The sequence below is a fragment of the Euleptes europaea genome, chromosome 2 (assembly GCF_029931775.1).
Source record: "Euleptes europaea isolate rEulEur1 chromosome 2, rEulEur1.hap1, whole genome shotgun sequence".
NCBI lineage: Eukaryota > Metazoa > Chordata > Lepidosauria > Squamata > Sphaerodactylidae > Euleptes > Euleptes europaea.
This window is the reverse complement of record NC_079313.1, coordinates 137,983,138-138,005,643: the sequence shown is the minus strand read 5'-3', so window position 1 is coordinate 138,005,643 and position 22,506 is coordinate 137,983,138. Positions and strand designations below refer to the sequence as shown.

At 49.7% G+C, this 22,506-nt stretch overlaps 1 protein-coding gene across 1 annotated transcript in view; it reads right to left on the bottom strand.

Annotated features, from left to right (window-relative positions):
* TTLL9 (tubulin tyrosine ligase like 9) overlaps window positions 1–21,992 on the bottom strand; it is a 51,272-nt gene extending 29,280 nt beyond the window's left edge. Inside the window, exons 1-5 of the mRNA XM_056843957.1 lie at window positions 21,975–21,992; window positions 15,415–15,461; window positions 12,763–12,855; window positions 3,981–4,092; window positions 876–1,061 (exon numbers count right to left, since the gene is read on the bottom strand). Of these exons, the coding sequence (XP_056699935.1) occupies window positions 876–1,061; window positions 3,981–4,092; window positions 12,763–12,855; window positions 15,415–15,461; window positions 21,975–21,989 (453 nt within the window). The 5' untranslated portion in view covers window positions 21,990–21,992. The remainder of the gene's footprint in view (window positions 1–875; window positions 1,062–3,980; window positions 4,093–12,762; window positions 12,856–15,414; window positions 15,462–21,974) is intronic.
* Window positions 21,993–22,506: the final 514 nt, after the last annotated feature.

Below are 22,506 nucleotides of genomic sequence, written 5' to 3'. Positions count from 1 at the left end.
CATTGAAACAGTACATTTAATAAATGGGCTTTATGTGAAAGGAAGCGCTAATTCACCTGCCATGACTATTTGTATTTATATACGCATTAAGAAATGGACCCCTGTTAGAGAAACAGTTTCACAGGGCAGCTGTGTTGGTCTGGAGTAGAAGAGCTAAATTCAAGTCCAGTAGTGCCTTAGAGACCAACAAGATTTTGGGGGTATCAGCTTTCAAAGGTCAAACATCCTGGAGCTTTGACTCTTGAAAGCTCATACCCTGAATCATAGAGTTGGAAGGGACCACCAGGGTCATCTAGTCCAACCTCCTGCACAATGCAAGAAACCCCCAGTGACCCCTACTCCATGCCCAGAAGATGGCAAAAAAACCAAACCCTCCAGGATCCCTGGCCAGTCTGGCCTGGAGGAAAATTGCTTCCTGACCCCCAAGTGGTGATCGGCAGTACCCTGGGCATGCAAGAAAGGGCAAGGAGAGCCAAACATTGACGCGGCCCTTCCTGCCCTCCCTCTCAGGATCTGCTTAAGTTCACAGAATGAAAACCTTGTTGATCTCTAAGGTGCTACTGGAGTCAAGTCTAGCTAAGGTATAGAATCATAGAGTTGGGACCACCAGGGTCATCTAGTCCAACCCCCTGCACAAGGCAGGAAATTCACAACTACCTCCCACCCACGCTACCAGTGAGCCCCCTACTCCATGCCCAGAAGAAGGCCAAGGTGCCCTCCCTCTCATGATCTGCCTAAGGTAGCTGTTAGAAAAACAGTGAGTGCAAGCCATAACGTCCTACAAGGATGCAGCTCGCACGTGCTCTCCCCAATTTGCGTGGGAGGGCGTGGGACCTCTCTTCCCTCTTCCCACTCTCGGACCACATTTCCCTTACCGGTTTCATGATCCAGGTGATGCCGGGGTTCTTGCGAAACTCTTCCACAAAGAGGTGGTACTCAGAGGGCATCTCAAACGTCTTGGGGAAGAAGTCGCATTTCATGGCCTCCAGCTTCCCGGAGTCCCGCTCCAGCTGCTTCCGAAACCGCTTCAGGTTCTTCACGATGTAGTTCTTCCGAGTCAGCTGCACGAGTGAAGAGCAAAAACCAGGCTGGCCTCAGTAAACGGCAACAGAAAACTACACCGGCTGTTGTGGACCAGTGATGGAGGGCTTCCGCTGTAAGCTGGAAGTCCTGGCTTCAGATCTCGCCACAATCCTGAATTCATCACACAGTCTTAAGTAAGCTGCTCTCAGCCCCCAACCCCACACCTCTGCCCTGCCCCAATGCTCATGCTGGGATAATTAGAAGACTCATGGAATCATAGAGTAGGAAGGGACCACCAGGGACATCTAGTCCAACCCCCTGCACAATGCAGGAAATTCATAACTACCTCCCCCCACACACCCCCAGTGACCCCTACTCCATGCCCAGAAGATGGCCAAGATGCCCTCCCTCTCATGATCGGCCCAAGGTCATAGAATCAGCATTGCTGACAGATGGCCATCTAGCCTCTGTTTAAAAACCTCCAGGGAAGGAGCGCTCACCACCTCCCGAGGAAGCCTGTTCCACTGAGGAACTGCTCTAACTGTTAGAAAATTCTTCTTATTGTCTAGACGGAAACTCTTTTGATGTAATTTCAACCCGTTGGCTCTTGTCTGTCCTTCTGGGGCAACAGAAAACATCTCTGCACCATCCTCTACATGACAGCCCTTCAAGTACTTGAACATGGTTATCATATCCCCTCTCAGTCTTCTCCTCTTCAGGCTAAACATACCCAGCTCCTTCAACCTTTCCTCATAGGACTTGGTCTCCAGACCCCTCACCATCTTTGTTGCCCTCCTCTGGACATGTTCGATCTTGTCTACATCTTTCTTAAATTGCGGTGCCCAAAACTGAACACAATACTCTAGGTGAGGTCTAACAGAGCAAAGTAAAGTGATACCATCACTTTGCGTGATCTGGACACTACACTTCTGTTGATGCAGCCCAAGACCGCATTTGTCTTTTTAGCTCTGTAAGGACAGCCTTTTTTTAACTGCTTATTTATTTTCATTTTACAAAATGACACAAAATATAAATGTTTCCTCCTTCCCTCGCTACCTGTTGCTTATTCACATCACTGCTGAAATACCACACATGCTGTCACACTAATATAGACATATTGTTTTCTATTTATTTGATTTTCCTCAATTTAGTGCCTTTCCTTCCAAAAAAAGTAACCATTGGGCACTGCTTCTCCATACAGGTATCCTTCTTTTGTCTCCCTGGTTGGGGCATGACCCGGTGTGATAATGTGTTGATAATTATAAGGTCCCAAACTTTCTGAATTCAATCATGCTTAGATTGGGGTGCTTGTTTTCTTCCACAAGTGTATAAGATAAAAAAATACCAAACATAAGAATTGTGGACAGGAAGAAAAGCAATGCAGTTTTAGTTACCCTCTAAAGTCACCTGCAAGAGCAAATAGCTCTATCCTATCTTTAAAGGTAAAGAGCCAGCGTGGTGTAGTGGTTAACAGCAGTGTTTTAGAGCGGTGGACTCTAATCTGGAGAAATGGGTTTGATTTCCCACTCCTACACACGAAGCCAGCTGGGTGACCTTGGGCTAGTCACACTCTCTCAGCCTCACCTACCTCACAGGATGTCTGCTGTGGGGAGGGGAAGGTGATTGTAAGCCAGTTTGAGTCTCCCTTAAGTGGTAGAGAAAGTCGGCATATAAAAACCAACTCTTCTTCTTCCAACACTTCTAAAGGTAAAGGTAGTCCCCTGTGCAAGCACCAGGATCGAACTCAGGTCATGAGCAGAGCTTCTGACTGCAGCTTACCACTCTGCGCCACAGGGCTAACTTTAGAAGCTCATTAATTGTATCTGAACCGTTCTGAGCGCTCTAAAATTGTTTTATTGATGCTACGTAGATAATAGGCAGGTCTACGTCCAATTTATTAGACTGTATGTTCATACATATTCTGCCATACAGTCTTGGGTATCCATCTCCTCCATCACAAGGGACAGAAACTTGTTTGTTTGTTTGTTTGTTTAAAAAAAAAAGGAAAAGAGATAACAGGATGATTTTATAGGGAATAATGTTGGGCAAGCTGTTGAACACACAAACAGATAAAACTGCCTTATCCTGAATCAGATGGTTGGTCCATCAAGGTCAGTATTGTCTACTCAGACTGGCAGTGGATCTCTAGGGTCTCAGGCAATGGTCTTGCACATCACCTACTGCCCGGTCCTTTGCAACTGGAGATGCCGGGGCCTTCCGCATGCCAAGCAAATGCTCTACCACTGAGCCATGGCCCCTCCCCATATTTTGGATGCTGTCATCCAAAAAAAATCTGCCCAGCAGAAAACTTCAGTCCTGGCCCTCCAGACTGGTCTGAAATGTCTAGCAGCGAAGCCATCGCCCCCTCATGTCTTTAAGCAGAGGCTGGACAAACACTTGTCACGGATGCTCTAGGCCAGTGGTTCCCAAAGTGGGCAGTACCATCCCCTGGGGGGGATTACCTAAGGGGGCACTAAGAGGCAAGGGGGCAGCAGGGGGGCCCTAGAGGTGGGCCCTTTCAACTGTGTTGTTCACTAATTTACAATAGATCAAGCTATGGCACCATGCCGTCAAATTTGGTGGAAACTATCAGATTCCTCCCCCCAGACTCTGAAGAGCTGATACCACTAGATCAAGTTCATCAGTTTTGTTGAATAAATTTAAACTAAAACGTTTTAATTTGATTTTGAATAGATGTGCAATTAATTGTTACAGTTTTGAAATGTTATTATTATCTTCTTTAGTGTGTCATGCAAACCCCTATTTTGAATAATGCTTTTTATAGGATAAGGTAGGGGGGGCTGGGGTTGAGTATGTGGAACCAAGGGGGCAGTGGTCCGAAAAGTTTGGGAACCACTACTCTAGGCTGATCCTGCATTGAGCAGGGGGTTGGACTAGATGGCCTGTATGGCCCCTTCCAACTCTATGATTCTATGATTCTCACCTGGATCGCTTACCTCGTAGTGATTGCGGAAGTGACTGATGCGGACATGCTCATCCATGTAGGTGTGGTCAAAGTTCTCCTGGAGCCAGCGGATGTCACACCAGTAGAAGTCCCAGTCGCCCTCCCTATGAAGAAAGGACAGACACCCAGGAAGGCGTGATCACAGGACATTCGCGCTCTTTCTCTGCTTCTCTTAACTGTTTTTGAGGATCTGATAATTTTCAGACTCACAAGCATTGAGGGCCTTTGATCTTAACAGTATAAAAACTGCTTTTATCCCCAAAATATTAGTTTTCTACAAGTATCCATAGTTATCTTATGACAGTGAATATACGGGAAGCTATCCAACATTCTTTCAGTGAACTCTTTTCAGTTTGTCTTAAAGATGCAGATGGACCCTTTTAGTAAGGTTTTAAGCAAAGACTAACATGAGGCTACAATCATATATTTATTAAATAAAACAACATTTTAGGTGCTGGCAGAGAAGCCAAGAACTCCCAACCGTACACGAAGGCCTGAGAACTTCCCATCTTTTTTCTGTTAGTGATTGGCTAGATAGGATACTAAACTATGGCTCATACCTGGCTTGTTAAATGGGGTTTGTCATGTTGCATGAATGCAGAAATACCATTTTGTCCAAAAGGACTGTTCCTCTCGACCTCCTAAATACAGAGAAGTTCAGAGCAACAGAAAACCATTCCACTACGGATGCCTTCTGCTACCATGGAACTCCCTCAGGGCACTCTCTCCCTTTGCGAAGGGCTGTGGCTCAGTGGTAGATGGGGTTGCCAGGTCCCCACTCACCTTTGGCGGGAGGTTTCTGTGCCAATCTTGTGTGTGCGCGTGTGAGCATGGGTGTGCGGGCGCGTGCCGACGCAGCACTTCCAGTTTACAACCGGAAGTGCCACCTCGCAAGGAGCCTTAGACCTGGTAAAGGGCCGCAGCGACCCTTTGAGTGGTGTAAGGCTTCTCGCGAGGCAGCACTTTCAGTTGTAAACCGTAAGTGCCGCGTTGGCGTGTGTGTGTGCGATTGCCCGCCGGCTCTCAGCTGGTCGGTGGGCAGAGGGGCACATCACCAGGGTTTGCCCGCCACCAGCGGGCACCTGGCAACCCTAGTGCCAGAGAGTCTCCAGTTCCATCTCCAGCAACTCTGGTTCCATCTCCAGCAACTCTCCAGTGGGTGACCTCTGCCTGAGACCTTCAGGAGCAGCTGCCAGTCAGAGCAGACCGTGCTGACCGTACCAGACGCAGGGCCTGGCTCAGCAGAAGGCACCTACATGTGTGTTCCTGTGACTTGCCAAGCATGATCCCCCATCTTTCCCCCCATCTTCTGGGTATGGAGCAGGGGTCACTGGGGGTGTGGGGGGAAGGTAGTTGTGAATTCCCTGCATTGTGCAGGGGGTTGGTCTAGATAGGGTTGCCAACTGCCAGGTAGTAGCAGGAGATCTCCTGCTAATTCAACTGATCTCCAGCCGATAGAGATCAGATCACCTGGAGAAAAATGGCCACTTTGGCAATTGAACTCTACAGCATTGAAGTCCATCCCCTCCCAAACCCCGCCCTCCTCAGGCTCCGCCCCAAAAATCTCTGCCAGTGGCGAAGAGGGACCTGGCAACCCTAGGTCTAGATGACCCCGGTCTACCCTTCCAGCTCTATGATTCTATGACTGAGCTCTAGCCTGAGCTGAGGGGAAATTTAAAAAGCAGCGAGATCAAACATCTCACTCAGCGAAAGTGTGGAAAGGAGGGAGATCTTTTCTCCCGCTGCTTTTTAAATTTCCCCTCAGCTCAGGCAAGAGCTCAGCATCCTGCTTGGCAAGTCTGCCAGAATTCACAATGGAAATTCTTCCACACACGCCCCTGCTGCAATTCAAAGCTGTTCACAATCCTCCTAGTGCTACACCTTCCTCCCCAAAAAGAAAGCTCCCTTTTATACCCCAGAAGAGTGAGTGAATAATTGAGAGACCAGGCCATGATCCTGGGTTTCTTCCCAAGATCTTCTCTGCTTTCCGACCGAAAACAAGGTTAGGGAATGTGGCGAAATGGCAAATGAGAAAAGGGAAGGGGAGCCCCTTATTGGGACTGATTTTTGAGGTCCCATAGAATTGTCGGTACCCTGACCTGGATAGCCCCAGATCTCAGAAGATCAGTTCTAAGCAGATCTCAGAAGATCAGATCTCAGAAGCTAAGCAGGGTCAGCCCTGGATAGTATTTGGATGGGCAATCTCCAAGGAACACAAGGGTCATGACGCAGAGGCAGGCAATGGCAAACCACCTCCGGACATCTCTTTTCTTGAAAACCCTATGGGGGTCACCAGAAGTCCGATGTGACTTGACGGCACAACAACAAAAAGTGTCAATGGGCGCTTGTGGCTCCACATGTTTAGATTTGTTCTTTCTTTTTGCGGTTGCGTATTTACTCCGCTGAAGCCGGACATTAAGCAGGCTTTGATTTCTGCTTCTGCGCCTTAAGTTCAGCCAGACTTCTTGGCCCGAGAGCTCCGTTTCCGCTGATCAGACTGGGAGTCATTAGATGGGTTTGAATTGCACAGTGCCGATGTCACAGAACCCGACGCTGCTGGTGCTGGCATTGTCGGGGCCGCGGGCAAGGATGCCGCCACGCGATCGGAGGAAAGAGCTTTCTCCCACAACAGCCTTTCGTCTGTCATCACGATCCCATCTTCCTTGTTTTGTAAACTCGAGGCAGCGCTGGCAGGAATCCACTTTACGTTCCTCCCCCAAACACAGAAGACAAAGGCTAGGCCTGTCTGCAGATGGGATTCCGACCCCCCTCCCGCAGGCAGAACAATTCTTAAATGTTTTGCGCTGTGCTGTAACTGCACTGCCCAAACCTAAGTGAAGTTTTCTCTTGTCCTTTCTTCCACAGCATTTAAATAGTTTGAAGAAAGAGACAACGAGAAAGTCCCTTTAGAGGCAGCAGCTATGGTTAAGGAAGAGCTGGCGGGGGAGCGAGGCATGCATGACGAGCGGCCATTGTGGATGGGGAAGTATTGTAGCTTTTATAGGTTCCGAGGTAAGCTCTGCATGCGTATACTTCAGATCCCATATGTGTGATGAACAGAGACCTCAAAGAAGAATTAGCGGCTCTCAGACTTTTTGCTTCCATGGAACCCTCAGGATATGAACTGATTTGCTGAGAATAGCATATGGAGATGCCAAAGAATTCCTGCACATTACAGAGGATTATGGAGAATCCAAACAGAGTACACATGGGGCACATGTGTGGCTGTGCTTCACCATAGCCGTGCCTCAGCCAAGAATGCAATGCAGGACGCATCCAACGCATCGTAGAAGGAAACTGGTGATGGTGGACAAGTCACCTTTTAGTCCACCATTGTTACCAGAGAGCCAGTATGGTGTAGTAGTTAAGAGCATGGACTCTGATCTGGAGAACCGGATTCCCCACTCCTCCACATGAGCGGCGGACTCTATCTGGTGAACCAGGTTGGTTTCCCCACTCCTCCACATGAAGCCAGCTGGGTGACCTTGGGCCAGTCACAGTTCTCTTTGAACTCGCTCAGCCCCACCTACCTCACAGGGTGTCTGTTGTGGGGAGGGGAGGGGAAGGTGATTGTAAGCCAGTTTGAGTCTCCCTTAAGTGGGAGAGAAAGCATATAAAAACCAACTCCTCTTCTTCCTCCTCCTGAGGAACCAGACAGTATTTAATGACTATTTTCCCCTGTTTTGAGGCATGGCTTCAGTGTTTTTCTGAGGCCGGCGTCAGCATACCCTAAGGTGGGGCAGCTGCCAGAGCCCAGCGCTTCTGGTGGGGCCCACTACCACGGACCCTCACCCCCACACCTCTCCTGCCACCTGCTGAAGCATCCGTGTATCGGAAATTAGGGAGGAAAGGCATCCAGTCCGGCAGGCGAGGTTTCCTACTTGACTGGATTCCTGGGAGGCTGAGGGCTAAATGAGGAACCTCTTAAGATAGGGGGAGCGCCCAGGGAAGAGTGATCACTTGTCTAGGTAGAGAAGGACAACTAAAGAATGGAAGGGTTGCATGGAAAGGGAACGGGGTTTTGCGAAAGAAGAGCGCTGAAGAAGGGTTTGATTGGAAAGGGAATCTTGGACAGGTTGAGAAACAGAGATGTTTTTATCAGCAGATGAGGTTTGAGGGAATGGGGTTTAGCTGTGGAGAGAAGGTGAGCTTGGACGGTGACGCTGCAAACAGAGGCTGGGGGGGGGAATCTATCTAGCTGTCGCGCCCCCCTGTCGCCGCCGTCCTTTTTGGGGTCTCTGCCCTGGAGGAAGGTCCGGCCGGAGGAGCCTCCTCGGCCTCAGACCAATCCGAGGGGGAATCTGAGCTTGTCTCCCCCTCGGAGGCAGCCAGGTTGCTTCAGGTCAGCTCAGCCCTACAACCACGCGCCACCACTCCTCCCTGGCCCGGGCTCCTCTCTGGCCTTATATTCCCTCCAGGCCGGAGAGGCCCCGCCCCTTCCTCCCCAAGTCCCGCCCCGGATATGCCCATATAAGGGCCGCAAGAGGGTCACATGGCTGCCCCTGCAGCCGACGGCCCGCACGCTCCTGCCCCGCCCGCGCCCGCCCGCTCGTCAGCTGTTGAGCGGGCCGGGGCGTGGGCGCGCGCTCCGGTCTTGCCGCGGCTGGCGCGGCGGCTGGGCGTTTGTTTGTGGCGTCTTCGGGGTGACCTAGGGGAGAAAACAAAGCTGAACTGCGGCCGCCTTTCCTGCCGTCGTCGGGGTGGATCTCCCCGCCCGCATCCCTCTTTTCGCCGGGGGTGAGTGTTGCCCCCCCGGCGAGGTTCAGAGACAGCTGGGTTCGTCCCGGGCGGCTCTGGGAGGACCCCGCCCCGGGACACTAGCTAACAGATGTTTATTCCACCCTTTGTCCAAGGAGCTCCGGGTGGCATGCAAGCTTCTCTCCTTCCCCATATTATACTCACAACAAACCTGAGAAGTAGGTTAGGCTGAGAGTGATTGGCCTAAGGTCACCTAAGGCCACTCAGCAAGTACTGAGGACAAAGGGAAAAAATCCCCTAACCGAATCCTTACAGGAGTCCCTTCTGCTCCCTTGCCCCCTGGGCCAACCTTCAATCAACAGCAGACATAGAATCATAGAGTTAGAAGGGACCACCAGGGTCATCTAGTCCAACCCCCTGCACAATGCAGGAAATTCACAACTACCTCCCCCCCAAACCCCCAGTGACCCCTACTACATGCCCAGAAGATGGCCAAGATGCCCTCCCTCTCATGATCTGCCTAAGGTTATAGAATCAGCATTGCTGACAGATGGCCATCTAACCTCTTTTTAAAAACCTCCAGGGAAGGAGAGCCCACCACCTCCTGAGGAAGCCTGTTCCACTGAGGAACCGCTCCAACTGTTAGAAAATTCTTCTTAATGTCTAGGTGGAAACTCTTTTGATTTAATTTCTGGTCTGACATTCTGGAGCCACAGAAAACATCTCAGCACCATCCTCTATATGACAGCCCTTCAAAGTACTTGAAGATGGTTATCATATCCCCGCTCAGTCTTCTCCTCTTCAGGCTAAACAAACCCAGCTCCTTCAACCTTTCCTCATAGGACTTAGTCTCCAGACCCCATGTGGTGCAGCCCTGGTTACATCTCGATTAGATTATTGCAATGCGCTCTACTTGGGTCTGCCCTTGAAGACTATCCGGACAGAACGCTGCAGCCAGAGTGTTGACTGGAGTGGGCCGTAGGGACCATATCACTCCAGTCTTGGCCCACCTACACTGCCTCCCAATTTGTTTCTGGGCATAATTTAAGGGACTGGCCTTGACCATCAAAGCCTTATATAATTTGGGACTGACATACGTGAAGGACCGCCTACTCCTTTTTGAACCAGAACTGTGCACCACTACGGTCATCCTCGGAGACCCTGCTTCAGATGCCTCCAACTTCTGAGACGAGGTGGGTGTCAACCCGGGAGGGCCTTCTTGGTTGTGGCACCAAAGTACAGGAACTCTCTCTCCAGGGAGTTAGTCTGTCCTCTTCTGTTGCCATTTTCCACCAGTGGTGAAGACGTGTTTCATTTGCCATTCCCTCAATTAATCCTCCTTTCGAGCCAATGTTCTAATTGCTGTTTTTATGTTTTGTATGTATTTTAATGCTGTTCTTTAATTGTTTTAATGATGTGTACTGGAGGTTGATTTTAATGGTTTGAAAATGTGATTTTAGCATGTAGGTTTGAAATTGTTGGCTACCTTGGTGGCCCTTGAGAGGGCAGAAAGGTGGGATAGAAAGTTTGAAAATAAATACATAAATCTTAGCTGAGTCGGAAGTTCAGAGTTCAGCTCCTCCTCAACAACTCAAGGCAGAGAAGACAACACCTTTCTATGGGATTCAAAGGGACATAAGACCATAAGAAAGGCCCTGCTAGGTCAGACTGAGGCCCATCAAGTCCAGCAGTCTGTTCACAAAGTGGCCAACCAGGTGCCTCTAGGAAGCCCCCAAACAAGACAACCGCAGCAGCACCATCCTGCCTGTATTAAACAAAGCCTAACATAATAGGCACACTCCTCTGATACTGGAGAGAATAGGTATGCATCGTGACTAGTAGCCATTTTGACTAGTAGCCATGGATAGCCCTCTCCTACATAAGACCATAAGAAGGGCCCTGCTGGATCAGACCAGGGTCCATCAAGTCCAGCATTCTGCTCACAAAGTGGCCAACCAGGTGCCTCCAGGAAGCCCCCAAACAAGACGACTGCAGCAGCCAGTGGCGGACTGGGTCTAAAAATATTGTTTGCCAGGAGACAAAGGGGGCCCACAACTATAAGGCTATCATTTAATGTTTATTAATTTTAATTTTTAACATATTGTCTAATGTTTAAGGGGGGGCACTTCATCAGGGGCCCGCAGGGCCCACTTGCCATCAGGCAAGCCGACACAATGGCCAGCCCGCCACTGGCAGCAGCATTTATCCTCCCTGTGTTCCACAGCACCTCAAATAACAGGCATGCTCCTCTGATCCTGGAGAGAATGGGTATGCATCATGAGTAGGCTCCATTTTGCCTAGTAGCCATGGATAGCCCTCTCCTCCATGAACATGTCCACACCCCTCCTAAAGCCTTCCAAGTTGGCAGCCATCACCACATCCTGGGGCAGGGAGTTCCACAATTTAACTATACGTTGTGTGAAGAAATACTTCCTTTTATCAGTTTTGAATTTCTCGCCCTCCAGCTTCAGCAGATGACCCCGCACTCTGGTACTATGAGAGAGGGAGAAAAGCATCTCCCTGTGCACTCTCTATAAACCACCAAACCAGCCAGTCCCCTTGGGCTTCTGAGCAGATGCTTCTAGTATCTCTGCAGTAGGAAGGAACGGGTCTTTGCAGACCGTGGCCCTCGTCCAGGTGGCAGGAGGGCTGGTAGGGAAACCAGCCGCCAGGAGGACCTGGCATTCGCTGGGACCGACAGAAGGTGCGTGACGGGCTCAGGGAAGCCAGATGGCAGCGCCACAACCCTGGCCAGGCACTGAGACGTCAGAGCCTTGGCTGGCCAGGAAACGTCCAACCGCAGGGCTGCCAAGGAACCGTGCCCACTGAGGCAGGGTGGCTTGAAGAGAGAATCAGCAACAGGGCACAGTCACAGCGGCAAGGGCCCCGCCTGCCTTGCCCAGCCACAGCTTTGGCAGAGGTGGGAGAGACTGAAGGCTGCAGGTCACAGAGGGGAGACAAAGGAAGAAGGAAGAAGAGGAAGGGATAGGATGGAAAGGAGGGAGAGGGAGGCAGAGGGAGTCAAAAGGCTCAGCTGGAAGAAGGAGCAGAGTGTGCAGGAAAGCAAGTGAGAAGAGAGCCAGTGTGGTGTAGTGGTTAAGAGCGGTGGTTTGGAGCAGTGGACTCTGACCTGGAGAACCGGGTTTGATTTCCCATTCCTCCACATGAGTGGCGGACACTAATCTGGTGAACCGGGTTGGTTTCCCCACTTATTGTGAGTGTTGGAAATAATTGTCATACCAAATGTTGGGTTGTGTGTGTGTGTGTGTGTGTGTGTGTGTGTGTGTTAAGTGCTGTCAAGTCGCTTCCGACTCATGGTGACCCTATGAAACGATGTCCTCCAAAATGTCCTATCTTTGACAGCCTTGCTCAGATCTTGCAAATTGAGGGACGTGGCTTCCTTTATAGTCAATCCTTCTCTTGTTGGGTCTTGCTGCCTTCCTGCTGCCTTCAACTTTTCCAAGCATGATTTTCCTTTTTTCCTGCTGCCTTCAACTTTTCCAAGCATGATTGTCTTTTCCAGTGATTCTTGTCTTCTCACAATGTGTCCAAAGTACAACAGCCTCAGTTTAGTCATTTTAGCTTCTAGGGTCAGTTCAGGCTTGATTTGACCTATAACCCACTGATTTGTTTTTTTGGCAGTCCACGGTATCCGTAACCCTCTCCTCCAACACCACGTTTCAAAGGAATCTCCTTTTACAAATGTAAAATATACCTTTGATCTGCAACCATATTGTTGAATGGATATTCGTGTACATACAAATATATTTATGAATATATTATTGTGAGCGTTGGAAATAACTTCATACCAAAGGTTGGGTACCAGTTGATGTATTGTTAGTTTTGCATATTTAGTACCTGACTCCCCCCATAATTTTTATTCAGCTACTGCAGACCACCAAGACCACCCTCTGAAATGACCCACTGAGGCGGCCTCCTTAGCGCGCCTGCTGACGTCTTGCACCACAATACCAAATTCCGCGTTTGTGCCGTTGTTTAGGCTAAAGAGAGGAATTTGCGCCCCAGGTCTGCCAAAACCACAATGCCCAGAACAACAACAAAAAGACAAGCCTTACTCTTTCACTTCCACCCATCCTGGCCTCTGACGAAGGACGTCTAAGATGGTGTTTGTGAGGGCACACTTAAACCGGATGCAAGCTCGGCCTTCTCTGTAGACAAAAAAGAAAGACAAATGTTCCATATGAAACTTCCTTCTGCCAGTGTGGTGTAGTGGTTAAGAGTAGTTGTCAGAAGCAGTGGACTCTAATCGGGATAACTGGGTTTGATTCCCCACTCTTCCACAGGAGCAGCGGACTCTAATCTGGTGAACAGGATTTGATTCCCCACTCCTCCGCATGAAGCCTGCTGGGTGACCCTGGGCTAGTCACAGCCCCACCTACCTCACAGGGTGTCTGTTGGAGGGAGGCGAAGGAGATTGCAAGCCGGTTTGATTCTTCCTTAAGTGGTAGAGAAAGTCAGCATATTAAAACCAACTCTTCTTCTTCTCCTCCTCTCTTTCTACTGTACCATCCAGCCTCAGTGACTGATGGCAACTCTTCACACTCGCAGGCAGAAAAAGGTCACACAAATACATGAAGCAGCCTTCTACTGAATCAGACCACTGGTCTTATCAAGACTAGTCTTGCCTACTCAGACTGGCAGCAGCTCTCCAGGGTCTCAGGCGGAGGTCTTTCACATCACCTTCTACCTGATCCTTTTAACTGGAGATGCCAGGGATTGAACCTGGAACACATGAACCTGGAACCTGCCTTCTATTGAATCAGACCATTGGTCAGTCTTGTCTACTCAGAGTGGCAGTGGCTCTCCAGGGTCTCAGGCAGAGAAGGTCTTTCACATCACCTACTTGCCTAGTCCCTTTAACTGGAGATGCCGGGGATTGAACCTGGGATCTTCTGCATGCAAAGCTGAGGCTTGTGAGCATACCCAAGGGTAGGGCTCTGCCTATGGGGACTCAGGACCATTTCCCTGTGAGTGGTAGACCTCCCTCTTTGAACATAAAAGCCTCAAAGCTTCAAAAGTAATTTGTTATAGAGCACAGGGATGGAATGTTTGAAAAACACGACTCCAAAATTCTCTCGGGCACATGGACCAGGTGATATCTCCTAATTAAAAGGCACCATTGCTCATTTGCTTAATCCTTTCATTTTAAGCATGATGTACCATTGTTGGCAGGAGAGACTTTCACAGATGTTTTCCAGACAATGTGCATTGGCTGGGCCTTATTCTACAGGAAACACTTGGCGAGATGTTAAGTCAAGTTTCATTCTGCCTAACTGGAATGCATTTCTGCTCAGATTCAAATGGCTCTAGCGTTTTGGTCATACAGCATCATAAGCCGCATAGATGATTTGAGACAGAAGTGTGTGCTAACAGCTGGACTGGGATTGGAATCCAGCTTCCCCACCGCTTCAGGTCTGCCCGTAGGAGTATACCATTTAAAGTGCTGAGCAAGAGATGCTAGACTTGAGAGAAGTGGGATTTTCTTGATTTCTGCAGTCTTCCAGGTTCCTTCTTCAATCTAGATTGGAGTCCAGTAGCACCTTAGAGACTAACAAGATTTTTTGGGTATAAACTTTAGAGCTTTGACTCTTGAAAGCTCATACCCCCTCCCCCAAAAAAACTTGTTAGTCTTTATGGTGCTACTGGACTCCAATCCAGCTGCTCTACTGCAGACCAACACAGCTCCCTCTGAAACAAACCTCCTTCAATCTGAATTTGATCAGTCCTGTAAGGAGAAGACCCTAGCTCAGATCTTTGTCAATGAAGACCTACATCTTGACGATTCCAAATGCTGACTTCTTGGATTTTGTGGCTCCATTTATGTCAATGTGTTCTTATTTAGCATCTTCAGTGTGGTGAAGAAGTGCACAGGTCCCTGCCCAAGGGGTGGGCAAAATGTGTGCGTTAAGTGCCGTCAAGTCGCTTCCGACTCATGGCGACCCTATGAATGAAAGTCCTCCAAAATGTCCTCTCTTTGACAGCCTTGCTCAGTTCTTGCAAATTGAGGGCCGTAGCTTCCTTTATAGAGTCCATCCATCTCTTGTTGGGTCTTCCTCTTTTCCTGCTGCCCTCAACTTTTCCTAGCATGACTGTCTTTTCCAGTGACTCTTGTCTTCTCATAATGTGACCAAAATACGATAGCCTCAGTTTAGTCATTTTAGCTTCTGGGATCAGTTCAGGCTTGATTTGATCTAGAACCCACTGATTTGTTTTTTTGGCAGTCCACGGTATCCATAACACTCTTCTCCAACACCACATTTCAAAGGAATCTACTTTCTTCCTATCAGCTTTCTTCAATGTCCAGCTTTCACATCCATACATAGTAATAGGGAATACGATGGCATGAATTAAATTAATCTTGGTGGCCAGTGACACATCCTTAAAAAATACCTGTCAATTAAATTTTGTCCCACCCTTCCTTCAAGTAGCTCAGGCCGGCATCCATGGTTCTCTCTTCACCCATTTGTTTCTTATGACAAGAAGAAAAAGAAGAGTTGGTTTTTACATGCAGATTCTCTAATTTTAAGGAGAATCAAACTGGCTTACAATCACCTTCCCCACAACAGGCACCTTGTGAGGCAGATGGGGTTGAGAGAGTTTGGAGAGAACTGTGACTGGCCCCATAAAAAATACCTCCCCGTTCTCCCATTTACACAGAAATAGAAAGGGATTTTCAAACTATGTGATGGGGGTGGGGGGAAACTCACCGTTCTTTCAGTTTTTGGGAACCATAAGACCCTTTGTAGTTTACGTTCTGCAACGAGATAAGCAGAGGAGCAAGTGAAATGGGTGGCTGAAATATACATTATGCTGAAAAAGCACCAGACCCTCTTTGACAGCTTAAAACAAACCCAAGGGCCCAACAGCACGATGCAGGGACTGAGGAATTAGAACCATTTTCCCAGCTCTGTGTGGATCTTGTGGCTACCAACATGGGACCGGCTCCTGAAGACGTGATGCTGGTACCTCAGAAGGTGAAACATTCGTCCCAGCCTCACTTCTGAGATCACCCAGCCGACACCGAAAGGCAACAAGTGATCTGTCATAGAGAGGAGGATGCCGAGTTGTTTTCTGTTGCCCCAGAAGGTCAGACCAGAACCAACGGATGGAAATTAAATCAAAAGAGTTTCCGTCCAGACATTAGGAAGCACTTTCTAACAGTCAGAGCTGTTCCTCAGTAGGACAGGCTTCCCCAGGAGGTGGTGAGTCTCCTTCCCTGGAGGTTTTTAAGCAGAGGATAGATGGCCATCTGTCAGCAATGCTGATTCTATGACCTTAAGCAGATGACGAGAGGGAGGGCATCTTGGCCATCTTCTGGGTATGGAGTAAGGGTCACAGGGGGTATGTGGGGAGGTAGTGAATTTCCTGCATTGTGCAGGGAATTGGACTACATGACCCTGGTGGTCCCTTCGAACTCTATGATTCTATCTTTGGGTGTTCTTTCTCTTTCTTGACGGAGAGAAAGGCGTGAGTCTCCCCTTCTCGGCTGCATTCAGCCAGCCACGCTATGCCAGGAGACTCACTGCTGGCTTCCTCTCCTTCTCCCCGGTGGCTGCAGAAAATCTGGGGCAGTGGAGCGCAGGAATGGGAAGGCGGGCGCAGCTGAGTGCAGATCAGGGGTGGCGTCAACACCTTGCAATTTGTTTATCGGCAAAGCTGTTTTAAATTTTAAATGATTGCATACTTTTGACATGCTGTCACCTCAGTTTGAGCGCTTCAAAAATATCTTCATTGAGGTTTCACAATATGTACATTTAATTAGTTAATTAATTTATCAGCTGGCTGAAAGTCAGACAGATAATTGGCTGGGGGGAAATCTGTAATTCGGTGGCAGTGTGGCTGTTTATCCATCCTGGATTTCACAGCTATGCAAATAAAACTTATATAAAGGCTGAATTTCACATAGCAGGAGAGACCCGGGATCCAGAATTCCTGTGCAAGTGGAGGAAGGCAATTCAGATCAGGGCCCCTCTGCAAGTAGCAAAACCCTTTCCCTATGTCATTTCCGCCCTAGGCCCTGACCTGGATGGCCCAGGCTAGCCCAATCTCGTCAGATCTTAAAAGCTAAGCAGGGTGGGCCCTGGTTAGTACTTAGATGGGCGACCTCCAACAAAGTCCAGGGTTGCTACAGAGGCAGGCAATGGCAAACCACCTCTGTTTGTCCGCCCTGACCCGGATGGCCCAGGCTAGCCCAGTCTTGTCAAATTTCAGAATCAGGGCTGGCCCTGGTCAGTACTTTGGTGGGAGACCACCAGGAAGTCCAGGGTTGCTAAGCAGAGGCAGGCAATGGCAAACCACCTCTGAATGTCTCTTGCCCTGCAAACCCTACAGGGTTGCCAAAAATCAGCTGCGATTTGACAGTGCTTTCCACTACTACCATTTCCCCCCACCTTTGCTACTCTTTGTCTAGTGGGCAAAACACACAGGGGTGTACCCCAATAGTTCCCAAATGTTCCCCCATGGTGTGGAGGGAAGAAGGGAGAAGCAACTCAAGGGAAGAGCGAGAAGGATGTCCATTAGGAAACTGGGCCAGCCACACTCCCAGTCCTGTGCCTACAGAACATTGTTCAAATCATTCATATACAATATATTCCATTATGGAATGACTCTGAAAAATCGCGCACGGTCTTGGATTTGGCAGCCAATTTACATTCAGAAGAACCATTTGTAGAGCAAGTGGTTAAAAATCTGCACAGGCAACATAAGAACATAGGAAAGGCTCTGCTGGATCAGACCAGGGCCCATCAAGTCCAGCAGTCTGTTCACACAGTGGCCAACCAGGTGCCTCCAGGAAGCCTACAGACAAGACTTTGACTGCAGCAGCATTATCCTGCCTGTGTTCCACAGCACCCAAAATAATAGGCATGCTCCTCTGATCCTGGAGAGAATAGGTATGCATCATGACTAGTATCCATTTTGACTAGTAGCCATGGATAGTCCTCTCCTCCATGAACATGTCCGCTCCCCTCTTAAAGCCTTCCAAGTTGACAGCCATCCCCACATCCTGGGGCAGGGAGTTCCACAATTTAACTATGTGTTGTGTGAAGAAATACTTAATTTTATGTTTTGAATCTCTCACCCTCCAGCTTTAGCAGATGACCCCGCACTCTGGTATTATGAGAGGGAGAAAAGCTTCTCCCTGTCCACTCTCTCCATACCGTGCATAATTTTATAGACCTCTATCATGTCTCCCCTTAACCGCCTTCTTTCCAAGCTAAACAGCCCTAAGTGTTTTAACCGCTCCTCATAGGGCAGTTGCTCTAACCCCGATCATTTTGGTTGCTCTTTTCTCCAATGGCCAATCAGAAGCCCTATTGGACAAAAGCCCCACCTGGCCCTGCCCACTTTCTAAAAATAACCTGGTGGGCTCCACGGGCACAATTTTGAGGACCCCGATCTAGATCTCCTCTGTATGGTTTCTGATGGCCATCCGAATGGGATTCCCCTCAAACCTCTTCTGTTATTTCCCTGCTAGACATCAAAACTGTGTGCTGCTCCCCAAGGGGCCAACTAGGACTCTTTGGATCCTGACATTGCTCCAATTAGGAGGGAGGTTTTACAGCACTAACAAGGAAGCATTAAAAAGGAAAGGCTGCAGCATCTGGGGACTTTCATTTTAGAGAAAAGATGACTGGTGGGGGGTAAGGCAGAAGGTTATAAAATGATGCACGGGGAGGAGAAAGCAGAGAGCTTTTTCTCCCTTTCCTATCGTTCTAGAATTCAGGGACACACAATGAAGTTGAGGATAAATCGATTCAGGACAGACCAAATGAAGTGCTAAAGTTAGATTGCTGGACCCAAGGCCCGTGGGTGTAAGGACAGCCACTACGTTTAGTTGGCTTTGAAAGGAGGTTAGATTTATGGAGGAGATGGCCATCGATGGCTTCTAGTGATGGTGACAGAAGGGAGCCTCCATCCAGAAAGGCAGCAAACCTCTGAACACCAGCGCCAGAGAGCGACTTCAAAGGAAGGCCTTGGCCTCAATGTCCTGTCTGTTGGCCCTCTGGAGCATCTGGTTGGCCACTGTGTGAGACGGGATGCTGGAATGGATGGACCACTGGTCTGATGCAGCAGCGCTCTTCTGACGACCTTATGAAGGCCTCGGCCCCTGTGCCCTGTTGTTGGTCCTTCAGAGGAACTGGTTGGCCACTGTGTGAAAAGAAGATGCTGGACTGAATGAACCACTGGTCTGATCCTGCAGGGCTCTTCTGATGTTCTTATGAAGGCCTCGGCCTTTATGTCCTGTTGTTGGCCCTCCAGAGGAACTGGTTGGCCACTGTGTGAGACAGAATGCTGGACTAGATGGACCCCTGGCCTGATCCAGCTGGGCTGATGTTCTTATGAAGGCCTCGGCCTCTCTGCCCTGTTGTTGGACATCCAGAGGAACTGGTTGGCCACTGAGTGAGACAGGATGCTGGGCTAGATGGACCCTCACTGGTCTGATCCAGCAGGGCTCTTCCTATGGCCTCAATGTCCTGCTTGCTGGCCCTCTGGAGCATCTGGTTGGCCACTGCATGAGACAGGATGCTGGAATGGATGGACCACTGGTCTGATCCAGCAGGCATGTCTTGCATCCTTGTATTCACTTTCCACTTGGCCCACGCATGTCAGCAGGGACTCCCTTGCAGGGCAAGAAACTCCGACTTACAGAGATGAGAATTTGACCAAGCCAAGGAAGAGAGAGAATGAAAAGGGCAGGCAGAGGGGCTAAAGAAAGATCCTATCTGGATGGATCTAGAGAGAGAAAACAAAAAATGCAGAGCTGGAGACCAGGGGACATGGTGGAGTGATCCAAACTGGTGGAGGCACAGAGGCCGCAGGCAGGAGGGCCAAATCATGCCTCCCCCCCCCCCACGGAGATTTCTAAAACACTAGCTAAGAGCGCCAAGCACAAAAAGTGGAAGGCAGACAGGCATTCTCTGCCCCCCGCCCCCGGTAATTCAAGCATGGCATGCAAAGGTCACACCAACACAACAGAGCACGTGGAAGGGTTGCTGCCGACGCACACATTTTTCTTCCCTCAATCTAGCGCTTTTATTGTGCGGATATCACTTTTTTCTGAACATCCAAGCCACAATATTTTGCCATTGGGGAAAAGATGAAATTTCCCCCACCACCAGATTGTACATTTTTTGTGTGACGGTGATTGCTACGTGAAATGTGTTCATTACAGACACCCACTTGATGTTTGTTTGCTCATATGTACTGAATTTTGAAACATTTTTTGTGAGTATTTCAGAGGCTGGCAAAAGGAATATACAAAGGAATGCAACCTCTACATATGAGAGGGGCCATAGCTCAGTTTGTAGAGCATCTGTTTGGCATGCAGAAGGTCCCAGGTTCAGTCCCCGGCATCTCCAGTTAAAGGGACTAGGCAAGTAGGTGATGTGAAAGACCTTTCACAGACTAGAAAGCCAGCGTGGTGCATTAGTTAGATTGTAAGACTAGGATCTTAGAGACCCAGGTTCAAATCCCCGCTTTGCCACGGAAGCTTACTGGGTGACCTTGGGCCAGTCACATACGCTCCGCCTAACCCACCTCATAGGGTTGTTGTGAGGATAAATTGGAGGAGAGGAGAATGATGTAAGCCACTTTGGGTTCCCACTGGGGAGAAAAGCAGGATAAAAATGACATAGAATCATAGAGTTGGAAGGGACCACCACGTCATCTAGTCCTACCCACTGCACAATGCAGGAAATTCACAACCACCCAGCATCCCCTGTGACCCCTTACTCCATGCCCAGAAAATGGGGAATAAAGCCCTCCAGGATCCCTGGCCAGTCTGTGGCCTGGAGGAAAATTGCTTCCTGACCCCAAAGTGGCGATCAGCATTATCCCGGGCATGTAAGAAAGGGCTGTGAGAGCCACTGATCCAAACCTTCCTGCCCTCCCTCTCATGATCTGCCTGTTCGCAGAATCTGCATTGCTGACAGAGGGCCATCTAGCCTCCAGGGAAGGACAGCTCACCACCCCCCAAGCCTGTTCCACTGAGGAACCGCTCTGACTGTCAGAAAGTTCTTCCTGACGTTTAGCCGAAAACTCTTTTGATTTAACGTAAATAAGTAAATAAAACTATAGGCTGTATTACATTTGGTACAACTTTTCGAAGCTTGGAGATGCAGTGGGAGAAGAAGAAGAGTTGGTTTTTATATGCCGACTTTCTCTGCCACTTAAGGAATCAAACCGGCTCCATGTGGAGGAGTGGGGAAACCAACCCGGTTCACCAGATTAGCCTCCGCCACTCATGTGGAGGAGTGGGGACTCAAACCCGGTTCTCCAGATCAGAGTCCACTGCTCTAAATCACCTCTCTTAACCACTACACCACGCTGGGCATCATAGCACACAGTGACATCTTTTCTGGTGCCTGCCTAGTGTTTTTAGGGAGGGCCAGGTTGGGCTTTTGCCCTGAAAGACTTCTGATTGAGTATTGGAGATTTGGTTGGCCCAAGGTTACCAGGCTGGCTTCATATGGAGGAGTGGGGGAAAACAAATCCAGTTCACCATATTAGCCTCGGCCGCTCACGTGGAGGAGTGGGGAATCAAACCCGGTTCTCCAGATCAGAGTCCACCGCTCCAAACCACCGCTCTTAACCACTGTACAGTGCTGGCTCTCTCCTGCTGAATTCTTAAATGCACAAAAGTGCCCTGGGATGGCTTCTAGGTAGGGTTGCCAAACTCCAGGTAGCACCTGGAGATCTCCTGCTATTACAATTGCGGCAGACTACCTCTGAGTGCCAGGTGTGGGGGAAAGAGGGGATTTCCTCCGTTTCCTTTATGGTGTTTTTTTGGCATTTTAGGCTAGGTTTTTTGGAGGAGGGGCTTTTGCCGATCTCGGATTTTAAATATATGGATTTCTCCCCGCCCCCCCGCCCCCCGTTCATTGTTATGGTGTTTTATGGCATTTTAGGCTAGGTTTTTTGGAGGGATGGCTTTTGGCTGATCTGGATTTTTTAAAATCAATCAATCACAATCAATGGGGGGGGGGGCTTTTGGCCTGATCCTGGGGCGGGGGGGGGGGAGGCTCCTCTGGGCATGCCCGTGAGACCAAGGCAGATCATAAATGAAGTCCATCATTAAAATAAACGCGCTCCCCCTCCCCCTCCCCCCCTCCTTCCCCTCCCCCCTCGCAGGGTTTGCTTTCCCAACCTGCATTTTGAGACCGGGGGTCCACCCCAGTCCTCCCCCTCCCCCAACTTCTCCCCCCCTCTCCCCGCGGCATGGGCCCACCCCCGGCGGAGGGGGGGGTCTTGCGCGCCCCTCCCCCACCTTGTTCTTGGCCATGGCGCCCCCTCGGCCTAGAGCCGCCTCCGCCGCCACCCGGCGCGTCCCGTCTCCATGGCAACCGGAGCAAGAGGCAAGGGGGGCGGGGCCTCCGGGCGGATCGGGCGGCGGCGGGCGGAGCCTCCCTCCGGCGGAGGAGGGGAGAGGGGCGTGGCTTTGAGTGGTGGGCGTGGCTTAAGGTTTAAACGCGTAGGGTGGGGATTGCTCTCAGGCGAAGGGGGTGATGGGTCGCTGTAGCGCATGCGCGGCCTAAAACCGTGTTGGTCTCTAAGGGGCTCGAAATCCAGCAGGGAATTATTTGCAAGCTTCAGCCCTCGGGGGGGGGGGGGGTCATTGGATGGCAAAAGGTGCTCTGAGCATGCACAGAGGGCTTGCTTGCTCTGGGGTGCGGGCGCACCTGCAGCTCTCTGTTACACAAGGAGCTGGAGGTCGGGGAAAGTTCAGCTTCCTGCGACATACCTAGGGTTGCCAACCTCCAGGTACTAGCTGGAGATCTCCTGCTGTTGCAACTGATCTC